Raw genomic sequence first — 12149 nt, 5'->3', positions numbered from 1 at the left:
TAACGGCTGGGAGGCGACAGCCCACATCGAGCTCTGTGTGGGGCATTGGGCTCCCTCTGGACCTGGCGGGGAGAAGAGGCCTTGCCACTGCATTGGGCGGGGAGAAGAGGCCTTGCCGCTGCGTTGGGCGGGGAGAAGAGGCCTTGCCGCTGCACTGGGCGGGGAGAAGAGGCCTTGCCGCTGCACTGGGCGGGGAGAAGAGGCCTTGCCGCTGCGTTGGGCGGCCCAGCCCAGTGTTTGCTGTCAGTAGTGCCGTGCATCCCTGAGGGTGATCCCTGGCCCTTGGCCAGTGTGGTGATGGCAGCCTGGCCTCCTCCAGTGACCTGGTTGGGGGCCGCTCCACACCAGGCAGCTTGGCCACCTCCTCATGCCCCTCCCCTGTCACTGTCATCCTGTCGCTGAGACCTTGGGACAGAGGTCCAGTGGTGTCTGGAAGAAGAGGCTGGGTCGACGGGGGGATGAGGGAGGCCTGCCAGTGTGCAGCAGCAGGGTACTGCCTCGGGGGGGTTGTGCCCTGGGGTGATGCATGCCTGTCTGGGGTGGCGGGCAGGGGGCGGGGGTTGTGCCCTGGTGTGAGGCATGCATGTTTAGCTGGGAAGGTGGAGCAGGGTGGGGAAGTGGATAGCCAGACCCTGTCCTGAGACGTTCTCAGTCCTTTTTGCTGAAACCTGCGTGCTCTGTGTGTTCTCATGATACGTGGAGGTGGGACTCATGCTCGCCAGAGTTGCACTTGTAGACTTGTTGAGAGCAGGCACCCAGCTGAATCTGCCAAGCCAGTTCTTGCTATGATCTAGGGCTTCTGGAAAGAGGGAACTTACCTTCCTTGGGGAGTCAGTGAGAGGGCCTGCCACAGCAAGCTGGGCACAATTACAGCGGTGCTAACATCTCCTGGGGTGGAGTGCAGAGTGTGCCAGGGTCCCACTGTGGCCGCTCGTGGGAGATCCCGTCCTCAGCTAACCTGGACTCCCACCAGGAGTGAAGCTTTCCTCTGGACATGCTGGAGGCCTAGGTGTGAGCTGCCACAGCCATGCGGGTGCTTCTGGGAAGAGGGAGGAGAGCTGGTGTCCAGCCCCATGCCAGCCCTACAGGGGCTGAGAGCAGAACAGTTGAGAGCCAGCCAGGCCCGCTGGGCTCAGGAGGCCTTGGAAGCCCCACTCTGCCCCCAGAGCATGCCTGGTGCTTCCTTTCACAAGTTGCCATCAGCATAATGGACCAGTGTGATGCCATGTGAGATGGCAAGAAATAAAGTCCCTGTGAAATAAATTATATGGATGCAGTTCGCTCAGGAAAAAAAAAAAAAAAGAAATTATAAACAAAAGCCAGGGAGCTGGCCCAGCCCTGAGTACAGCGAAGGCGTACTACTACCTCAGCCTGGCCAAAGCACATTGCTTCTGGTGTTCTCTGCATATTGAGATAGAAAAAAAAAATCTCACCAGCTTGATACCAGCACTCAGGGTATCAAGAGACCACACCTAGAACAGCAGGGATAGCAGTGGGGTCGCCCTGGCAGGCAGCCTGGCAGGGTCAGGCCTGGAGGAAACACAGGCGAATGTGAAGTCACAGGGCCTGGAGAGTGAAGTTGTTTTTCAAGCATAATTTCAGACGTATGGTTTCTTGTTCTGTGTGAGTATAACTGTGTCTGTATTTAGGGACTCTGGCGGAGCGTTTTCCTCGGAAACCTGTGGCATTGGGTTGGGAGCCTGTCGGCTGCCGCCGCCGCGCGCTTCTCCCAGCTCCGTCCAGGCTCTGCAGGGACAGCAGCCGCTTCTCAGGAGCGACAGCAGCAGGGACGTGCTTCTGGCTGTGGTTTTGTTTTGCTTTGGTTTTGTGCAGCGCTTCCAATTCTTCCTCCGAAAATAGGCTCTGGGAGAAGCAGCCCTCAGGGCCCTTATTGTCGTCCCATCCTCTGTCACTGAATCTGCCCTGCCTGCCTGACTTCAGCATTTTCAGAGGCCACGACCGCTCTTAAGGCTTTCCAACTTCCCTTGCAGTTTGGAAGTGTCCCCTGAACAGCCTGTGTTGTGATGTTTGATTTCTGTTAGTTTACTGAGATGGGGGAGATGGTCTCTCTGCTCTGGTGCCCCTGCCCTACAGAGAGGTGTGGGAATTAGGGAGGGTGAGGAGGAGATGGACAGGTTAGAGAAGGGTGAGGAGAGAGGTCTGGGATTCCACTTGCCCTGGAGAGATGGGAACGAGCTGGGCTCGGGAAGAGGGGCTATGAAGGCCCATCGGGGAGGCTGGACTGGCTGAAAGGACAGACATGGCCCAGGAGGAAGCCCAGCAGGGGCAGCTGAGCCATGGGTGCTTGCTCCCGGGGGCCGGGGCAAGCTCAGCCAACTAGGGGTGAGAATGACAGTCGGTGGGGCCTGGAGACTGGATGTGATTTGGAGGAGCTGAGGAGAAGGGCCAGGTGATGGGGTTGGGGAAATGCAGGCTCAGGAGCTGCCCCAGGGAAAGAGCAGAGCTGCCTAGATGGCGGAAGGGTGGGTGGGGCAGGGCAAGAGACCCCTCAAGAGACACTCTGGGCGCCGTGGGGCGTGGTCCTTACCTAGCTGCCACTGTGTCTGTGCTGCGTGGCCTGGGGAGAGTGTCTGGGCCTCTCGGGGCTTCCCCATCTGTGACTCGGGTGCCCAGCACAGGCCTCGGCCTGCATTGAGGAGGTGCTTGGCACACACGCGTGGCAGTGCCAGCCTCCTCCCCTGGCCAGGCGGGATCATCGGCATGTGGGCAGGTCCTCTGGCCTTCTTACCTTTCTTCATCTCTGCCCCAACTGGGCAGAACCCATGTCCGTTCCTGAGATAGAGCGTGGCATCTGACCAGCAAGCCTTTCACGTGCCCTCACCTCTCCTCATACTCACCCCACCCTCCCGGCCGCCTGCCAGCCCCCCATCCTCCCCCAGCAACCCTAGACAGACAGCAGAAAGGCGCCTCCCTGGGGCCACGACAGGGCACCCTGTGCTGGGACTGTCTGCCAGCCCTTCCCTAGGCCTGGCCCAGGCCTAAGGCAGTATCTGTTAAGTGGTAAAAAGAGTCACAGATATGCAAAACTAATGGTTCGCATTGACCAAGGGTTTTCTGTGTCAGTGCTGAACTCAGGGCCTTACTACATGCACGTTGTTTTGTTGAATCTTCGTCATAACTGAGGAGGAAACTGAGGCAGAAGGATGTTAAGTGAAATCCAAGCCTTGCAGCCACAGAGCAACAGACTGGAGTTCAACCCCCGATCTCCCGAACTCCGGAGCCCTTCACCCCTCAGTGTCCCCAGGCCATGGAGGGGTTGACCCCACAGCTGGCCCTCAGGGTTTGATGGCCCCTGCCACACTGGCTGCCACCATCCACTCTGCCTGGCTAGCCCCTGTTGTCAGGCTAGGAGCAGTCTCCAGCAGCCACGAGCAGAAATCCCAGGAACAGGCACCTGCACTCTGCCCCTGGCTGCTGCCCTGACTTCTCGCCTGGGTGGTGTGGCCGTGCTGAGTGGGCCTACAGCCCAGTGTTCTGGAGCAGGTTGTCCCTGGTCGGGGGGTGCCATGTCTTCCTGGCCTTGCCTCACCAACCCCCCAGGCAATGGGGAATGTGGCCTTGTCCAGAAAGACCCCACATCAATCAGAGGGACACAACTGGCTTATAAAATGTGTGGGGTTTCTACTTTTTTTGTTGTTTGTTTTAGAGATGGGGTCTCACTGTGTTCCCCAGGCTGGTCTCAAACTCCTGGCTTCAAGTGATCCTCCCACCTCAGCCTCCCCAAGTGCTGGGATTACAGATGTGAGCCACCACGCCTGGCCAAATTCCTGGGGTTCTTTTTATTTTTTTTTTATTTACTTTTTTTAGACAGGGTCTCACTCCGTCACCCAGGCTGGAGAGCAGTGGTGCGATCATGGCTCACTGCAGCTTCGACCTCCCTGAGCTTAAGCGATCCTCTCACCCCAGCTTCCTGAGTAGCTGGGACTACGGGAGCACACCACCATGTTCGGCTAATTGGTTTATGTTTTTGTAGAGATGAGGTCTTGCTCTGTTGCCCAGGCTGGTCTTGAAGCCCTGGGCTCAAGTGATCCTCCTGCCTCAGCCTCCCAATGTCTTTGGATTACAGACATGAGCCACCATGCCTGGCCATTCCCTATTTTTAAGCTAGCTCGTTTGTAGTATTTTGTTATAGAAGCCTGAATGGACTAAGACAATGCGTTTAAAAGCAGATTAAACATAGCTGAATAGAAAAGTAGTAAACTGGAAGGCAGTTGAGAAGAAAATATTCTGAAGTGTGGAGCTGCCAAGCAATGGGAACTGCAGAACACAGCATGAAAACCACGTGGGGCTGGGCGCGGTGGCTCACACCTGTAATCCCAGCACTTTGGGAGGCCGAGGCAGGCGGATCAGGAGGTCAGGAGTTCGGGACCAGCCTGGCCAACACGGTGAAACCCCATCTCTCTAGTAAAAATACAAAAATTAGCTGGGCCTGGTGGCGTGTGCCTGTAATCCCAGCTACTCGGGAGGCTGAGGCAGGAGAATCGCTTGAACTTGGGAGGCAGAGGTTGCAGTGAGGCAAGACCGTGCCACTACACTCCAGCCTGGCGACAGAGCAAGACTCCGTCTCAAAAAAACAAAACAAAACCACGTGGTGTACAGTAAGAAAGACTGCAATTAGATTTCCAGAAGAGAAGAGAGAGGAAACAGGGTAAAAGTAACATTTGGAAATTGTAGAAGACGTCAGGCCGCAGATGTGCAAAGTGCTATGCGTCCCAAATAGCCATACCCGAGTGGCCTCCAGGAGACGGAAGGTGGTGGAGGGGCCCCTCGTCTCTCCCTGGCAGCGTCCTGGGTCCAGCGCCCTGCACAGCAGGCATGGCTGTGGACACAGGACCAGTGCCCACCTTGGGCAGCCAGGGGCAGAGCACGTGTGGGCATTGCATCTGCGTATCTGCCCCGCAGTGCTGCCCAGGGCAGGGTCTCCCTCGTTGCGGATGAGCGAGTGGGACTCATGCACTGAGTTGGGAGGACTGGTGAGGACGCAGACAGCGTGACTCCGGGGACTCTGGTGCCCTTGGCCAGGTGCGGGTGTTAGTGGGACACCTGCAGCTGTTGGAGTGAGCGTGGTGACTGGGGCAGGGTCAGAGGAGGACAGTCAGTCTTTCTGGAGCTCACAGGAGCTCCCAGTCGGAGAATGGGCCCGTGGGATTCTGGTGTTGTGCCTTGCTCCTGCTAGGCTTACCTGGACCACTGGGACGGGTCCAACGCCACTGCTCAGCAGGAACACAGGGCCCAGGAGCCTGCCTGGTGGCTCAGGCAGCTCCGGAGACACCCGCACAGCACCCACATTAAGGGCCCTGGTAACGCCGCCCCCGGTTCTAGTTACAGAAGCAGCCCTGTGCCCGGTCAGGAGCTGGGATCAGAGCAGACAGACACCTGGTCGTGGGCGGCAGCTCCAGGAGAGCCCCAGAGGGAGGGCTGGGGGTGCTGGGGCAAGGCAGGTGTGAGGGGCTCCAGGCCACAGGGCCCCAGCGAGGAAGGTGTACAACAGAGGGTTCGCGGGAGCCGCTGCCTACAGCCTCCGAGGGGGTGGGGCGTGCCCAGAAGCAGCAGGCAGGCAGTCACCTGTGCCCGTCCACCCCCCACGCAGGACCTCCTCGCTGCGGTGGAACTCGGGTGCCAAAGAGCGCATGCTCATCAAGGTCGCTGATCGGGAGCCCAGCTTCCTCGCCGCCCAGGGCAATGGCTACGCCCCAGACGGCCCACCTGGGGTCCGCTCCCGCAGACCCTCCGGCAGCCATCACTCACCCAGCCTGCAGACCTTCGCCCCGGAGGCTGACGGCACCATCTTCTTCCCAGAGAGGAGGCCGTCACCCTTCCTGAAGAGGGCCGAGCTACCAGGGAGCAGCTCCCCGCTGCTGGCCCAGCCCCGAAAGCCCTCCGGGGACTCGCAGCCCTCCTCCCCGCGCTATGGCTATGAACCCCCGCTCTACGAGGAGCCCCCAGTGGAGTACCAGGCCCCCATCTACGATGAGCCCCCCATGGACGTGCAATTCGAGGCTGGCGGGGGCTACCAGGCCGGCTCTCCCCAGCGGTCGCCGGGCCGTAAGCCCCGGCCGTTCCTCCAGCCCAACAAGCAGGGCCCCCCCTCGCCCTGCCAGCAGCTGGTGCTCACCAAGCAGAAGTGTCCCGAGCGCTTCCTGAGCCTGGAGTACAGTCCCGCCGGCAAGGAGTACGTGCGGCAGCTGGTCTACGTGGAGCAGGCGGGCTCCAGCCCCAAGCTGCGCGCCGGCCCGCGGCACAAGTACGCACCCAACCCCGGCGGTGGTTCGTACTCCTTGCAGCCCAGCCCCTGCCTGCTGAGGGACCAGCGCCTGGGCGTCAAGTCCGGAGACTACAGCACCATGGAGGGACCTGAGCTGCGGCACAGCCAGCCGCCCACGCCGCTGCCACAGGCCCAGGAGGATGCCATGTCCTGGTCCAGCCAGCAGGACACCCTGTCCTCCACAGGCTACTCCCCGGGCACGCGCAAGCGGAAGAGCAGAAAGCCCTCTCTGTGCCAAGCCACCAGCGCCACCCCCACTGAGGGCCCCGGGGACCTGCTTGTGGAGCAGCCCCTGGCCGAGGAACAGACCCCGTGCGGGACCAGCCTCGCCCCCGTGAAGCGAGCGGAAGGTGAGGCCGAAGGGGCGCGGGGCGCGGCCGAGCCCTTCCTGGCGCAGGCTCGGCTGGCCTGGGAGGCGCAGCAGGCCCACTTCCACATGAAGCAGAGGAGCAGCTGGGACTCCCAGCAGGACGGCTCTGGCTACGAGAGCGACGGCGCCCTGCCACTGCCCATGCCCGGGCCGGTGGTGCGGGCCTTCAGCGAGGACGAGGCGCTGGCCCAGCAGGAGAACAGGCACTGGAGGAGGGGCACCTTCGAGAAGCTAGGCTTCCCCCAGATCCTGCTGGAGAAGAGCGTCTCCGTGCAGACCAACCTGGCCTCGCCAGAGCCCTACCTCCACCCCTCACAGGTGAGGGCCCAATGGGCGCGGCTGAGCTTGAGAGCCTGGGGTCAGCCCAGTCAGAGTGGACCCCGTGGGCCAGGCACAGGAGACCTGGCGTCCAGGGCGTGCACGCAGCACGCAGAGTTCTGAAGCCCCCGGGGCCCTGGGCACTCCAGCGGGCTGTCAGGGCTCAGCTGGGAGTCCACGAGGAGGCCCCGTGGGGTGTGGGCTGCTGGGCGTTCCCTGGCAGTGCCTTCCTCATCCTGGGGGCACCTGGGAGCTGGAGGCCACACCCTGACTCCAGACACAGAACAGAGAAGGCCTCAGCAGCCTGGGAGGGTGGTGGCCACCGGAGCCGTGGCCTGGGCCCCTGAGGAGCAGGCAGCCAAGGTGTCGGGGGTTCCCTGGTGGTTCTCAAAGCCAGTCCCCGAGGCTCCCTCGGGTAGGAAGAACTGCCGAGAGGACAGAGGCCCCAGGAATTCCGGGATGTTGCGCCCAGCCTGGGGCCTCTGGCACGTTCCCCATCTGGCTCCTGGAGCTGATGGAGGCTAGATCCCGTGGAGGCCACGTGCACCTCTGTCCAGCATCTCCATCCTTGTTCTCACAGGGTGAGGCAGAGGGCAGGCCTAGCGTCTGAGGACCCGGGAGGGTGGAGGAGGAACACAGGGAGCTTCCTTGGGTGGGGAGACCTCGAGGGCCTGGGTGGCCTTCGTGGTCTCCAGGGTGGAGAACTCAGAGCAGCTTCCGGTCCGTGATTCTGTCCACTTCTCAAGATGCAGGAGGACAAGAGGGCAGAGAGGCCCAGGGTGCATGGACCAGGTCCTCTCAGAGCAGCAGGCAGGGGAGGGGCCTCCTGGAGGTCGGCCTGGGGTGAAGGCTGGAGGGAAGGGCCTGGGGTCCCAGCAGTGAAGGGATTGGGAACCAGACAGCACTTTTACCTGGTGTGAACTGCAGCCTTCCGTGCCTGAACAAGGGCACTGACACTTCCTCAGGGGGCGGCAGAATGAGGTCAGCCCCCTGGGGATGCCAGCGGATGCTCCCCTTCCTCCCGCCTCACCCTCAGCCAGGTCACCTGGGTCACCCATCAGCAGGCTGCCCTGCCACACCCTGGGAGTACAGGGCTCTGGCGCCCCAGCTGCATCTGTGGACGGGCTGGGCTCCCCTGGGCCTCCCACCTCAGACAGCTTTGTGGTGAGCAGGGCAGGGCTGTCACCTGGCTGGCTCTGGTGGGGCCCCAGCTCACACTTCTGGGGACTGTGGCCCAGTGGGCCCAACTGCCTGGCCCTCCCCCACCCCCAACAGCCCAGCCCCATTTGTCCTTCTCAGTCTGAGGACCTCGGTGCCTGTGCCCAGTTCGAGAGCAGCCGGCAGAGCCGCAGCGGCATTCCCAGCTCCAGCTGCGTCTTCCCCACTTTCACGCTGCGCAAGCCCTCCTCAGAGACGGACATCGAGAACTGGGCCTCCAAGCACTTCAACAAGCACACGCAGGGCCTCTTCCGGCGGAAGGTGTCCATCGCCAACATGCTGGCCTGGAGTAGCGAGTCCATCAAGAAGCCCATGATCGTGACGAGCGACCGGCACGTGAAGAAGGAGGCCTGCGAGCTCTTCAAGCTGATCCAGATGTACATGGGTGACCGGCGGGCCAAGGCCGACCCGCTGCACGTGGCCCTGGAGGTGGCCACCAAGGGCTGGAGCGTGCAGGGCCTGCGGGACGAGCTCTACATCCAGCTGTGCCGGCAGACCACTGAGAACTTCCGCCTGGAGAGCCTGGCCCGCGGCTGGGAGCTCATGGCCATCTGCCTGGCCTTTTTCCCGCCCACTCCCAAGTTCCACTCCTACCTGGAAGGCTACATCTACCGGCACATGGACCCCGTCAATGACACCAAAGGTAAGGCCATGCACGGGCTTTGCCACCAGCTCAGGTAAGGGCAGTGGAGAGGGCTCCTGCTGTGCTGGGCGGCAGCTGGTGAAGTCCCTGGCGGCCCTCCACACAGGGCCATGGCTCGACACACACCTCCCAAAACACCCCACACACTGGGCCTCTGCTGGATGTGGCCTCTTCCTGGAGCCCCACCTAGGCACTGAGGTGAAGAGCCCCGGAGCCCTGGCAGACACGAGGGCTTGGGGCCTCAATGGCCGCATCCACTCTGCTCCAAGCCCACCATGGCCAGTCCCGCTCCCTGACAAGGGCAGGCACGAAGACGCCGAGGGCAGAGCAGCCGTAGTCAGGCACCTGCGTGCCTGCTGCACTTGCCTTCTGCCATCCGTGACCTAGAGGGGTTACCACCCTGGCAAGACCCGGGTTGTCTCTTCTGGGCATGGTCCTGGCAGAAGGCTCCTGTGAGCAGGCAGGAGCTTGATGACTGTGGCTCACATGCAGGTCACGCAGCACCTGAGCTGCCCCAAAGCTGCCCTATGGGGTCGCACGTTGGAGCCATCATCACATCCTAATGGCTGCCTGGGGCAGCGTGGGAGGCCAGAGTCTGTAATGGCTGCCTGGGGCAGCGTGGGAGGCCAGAGTCTGCCCAGGGCTCTCCAAGACGATGCTTCAGGTGTGCTGGACCCAGGCCATGGTGCCATCAGCCAGACAGCCCCGTGTCTGCAGCAAGCCGCCCTCCACCTCCCATCATGGGTATCTACAAGGCACAGCCACAGAACTGATGTCCAGAAATGCATGCACACACACACACATGCACGCACGCACACACACCCTCCAGGTGAGACATGCCATAGACTATTCTGTGGCAGTGAGAGCCCACCCTGGTCTGGCCTTTGCCTCTGCAGAGATTGAGCCCCTGGTCAGGGCCTTGCTGGGCCTTACCCCTATTACCCCCAGCCCAGGTGTGGAGGAGGTGGCTCCCAAGCTGCTATGGGCACACAGAGGCAGGGTGGAGGCCACAGGGCAGTGGGAGGTTCCTGGGGACAGTGTTGGGTATAGGCACCACCCAGCCCATCAGCTGTTTGTGGGGAGATTTTGGAAGCCATGCAGTTTCATCCGACTTTTCAACACAAGATCACAGCAGAGGCAGAGTTTGGCAGGTGGCCGGGGCTCCAGGTGTGCAGAGGAGGACCAGAGCAGGGTGCCAGGCAGACTGGGCTGGCCTGTGAAGCCCAGTCCCTGGTCTTGGGCCCTTCGAGAAGCAGGTGGAATTCTAGGGGCTGTGTTCCTCTTGGCATCATAGTTCACCTCCTCATCCTCTTCCAGAGGGGCCTGGGAATGTCGTGCCTGAGCTGGAGGCTGTGGAGCTGAGCCCCCACTGCTCAGCACAGCATGCAGCCCACAGTGGGTACCCCCGAGAGTAGGCAAGTGAAGGGCCAGAAGACAGCCAGACAAAGGCCTGAGGTTTCTTGGGCCCATCTTGGGCCAGCTGCCTAGCCAATGTGTGGCTGGGCTGTTTCTGCTGTATGTAAATAGAGGCTGTGGCTTCCTAGGGGAGTGTGTGCTCCAGGCTGCTGCCCTTCACACTTAGGCTCGTGTGCCTTTGTCCTTGTGCCTTACACCTGTGGGGTCCTGGCCTGCATGGAAAAAGGAATCAGGCTTCAGCCTGGGCGGCCGTGGCTTCAGAGCTCTGCCAAAGAAGGCCCATGAAGGCCAACAGCACCGTCTGGGTTGGAGTGACAGCGGGGCTGGGGCTCTGTGCAGTCCCACTGGCAGGTAGCCTGCATCTTGGCTGTGGTACTGTGGCCACCCTCACAGCCAGAACCTCATCTCCAGCCCCAGGATCCACTCCTAGGTTCGTCTGTCAGGGTCCCTGATTGGCCCTGAGCCCAGAAGAGAGGCCTCTACATACACAGTGGCCATTCCTTCCCAAATGAGCCTCACACCCCCTCCAGCCAGCCTCCTGTGCCTAGGAGGTGTCCCTTTCACATGCAGGTGCTGGCTGCTGCTCAGAAAGACAGGCCCAGCCAGGCACAGTGGCTCACACCTGCAATCCCAGCACTCTGGGCCGAGGCAAGAGGATCCCTTGAGCCTGGGAGTTTGAGACCAGCCTGGGCAACCAAGTGAGACCCTGTCTTTATGAAAAATTTTAAAAAGGAAATTAGCCAAGCATGGTGGTGTATGCTTGTGGTCCCAACTACCTGGGAGGCTGAGGCAGGAGGATTGCTTGAGCCCAGGAGGTTAAGTCTGCAGTGAGTCATGATCGTACCACTGCACTCCTGCACTCCAGCCTGGGCAACAGAGCAAGACCCCCAGCCTGGGCAACACAGCAAGACCCCCCTTTTTTTTTTGGAGTTAGAGTCTCGCTCTGTTGCCCAGGCTGGAGTTCAGGAGTGCAGTGGTGCAATCTCAGCTCACTGCAACCTCTGCCTCCTGGGTTCAAGCGATTGTCCTGCCTCAGCCTCCCGTGTAGCAGGGACCACAGGTGAGCACCACCACACCCAGCTAGTTTTTGTATTTTTAGTAGAGACGGGGTTTCACCATGTTGGCCAGGATGGTCTTAAACTGCTGACCTGAGTTGATCCACCCACCTGAGTTTCCCAAAGTGCTGGGATTACAGGCATGAGCCATTGTGCCCGGCCAAGACTCCGTCGAAGTGGGGGTGGGGGGGCGGGTAGGAAAAAGAAAGAAAGAAAAGCAGGAAGGAAGAGAAGAGAAAGGAAAGAAAGAGGCCCTATCAGCTGAGGAGGATGTCGGATGTAGCCTGTACTGTGGAGGGCCAGCTAGGCTGCAGCACAGTTCTTAGAAAAAGGAAACTGTAGCCTAGGGACCCTCGGTGAGGAGCAGAGCTGAGCCTGGTGCGTCGCCCTGAGCACCCTGCCTGCCTCAGCCTCAGGAGCCTTTGACTCATCGGCCAGCACCTGCGTGACCTGCACTGTGTGGTCACCACCCTCAGGGACTGAGGCCCCACGAGGTGATGCCCCCAGCTTAGCCTTGTCTCATGGGTGCTCACACCTTTCACACCAGCAGGGGGTCTCCTGGCTGGTCCCCAGGACCTCCCTCAACAGGTTCTCGACACAGACATCGAGGCGCACCTGGCAGTGGGTATGGTAGCCTCCAGCTCTCCCACCTGCTCCACTTCTGTGTATTTTGGAAGGCTGGAGACTCCTAAAGGTTTCATTCACTGCTCGCTTCTTCATGCATCCAACAAGGTCTCCCGGCTTCCAGCTCAAGATGGCGGATTGAACATGGGCATTTGCTTCACCTTTGCCTTGAACTCACTAAAACAGCAGTGAAGCCATTTTTTAAAGGCCAAAAAAAAA

The 12149-nt window shown here is 60.7% G+C and overlaps 1 protein-coding gene across 5 annotated transcripts in view; it reads left to right on the top strand.

The window, feature by feature from the left end:
• ARHGAP39 (Rho GTPase activating protein 39) overlaps nucleotides 1-12149 on the top strand; it is a 150004-nt gene that overhangs the window by 125826 nt on the left and 12029 nt on the right. For all 5 annotated transcript variants that reach the window (XM_034966940.4, XM_034966942.4, XM_034966941.3 and 2 more), the window contains 2 exons: nucleotides 5612-6974; nucleotides 8274-8835. In XM_034966940.4, coding sequence (XP_034822831.1) covers nucleotides 5612-6974; nucleotides 8274-8835 — 1925 coding nt within the window. The remainder of the gene's footprint in view (nucleotides 1-5611; nucleotides 6975-8273; nucleotides 8836-12149) is intronic.

This window comes from Pan paniscus, chromosome 7, assembly GCF_029289425.2.
Source record: "Pan paniscus chromosome 7, NHGRI_mPanPan1-v2.0_pri, whole genome shotgun sequence".
Classification (NCBI taxonomy): domain Eukaryota; kingdom Metazoa; phylum Chordata; class Mammalia; order Primates; family Hominidae; genus Pan; species Pan paniscus.
Note: the sequence above shows the minus strand (reverse complement) of the source record. Positions and strands in the feature narration are given on the sequence as shown.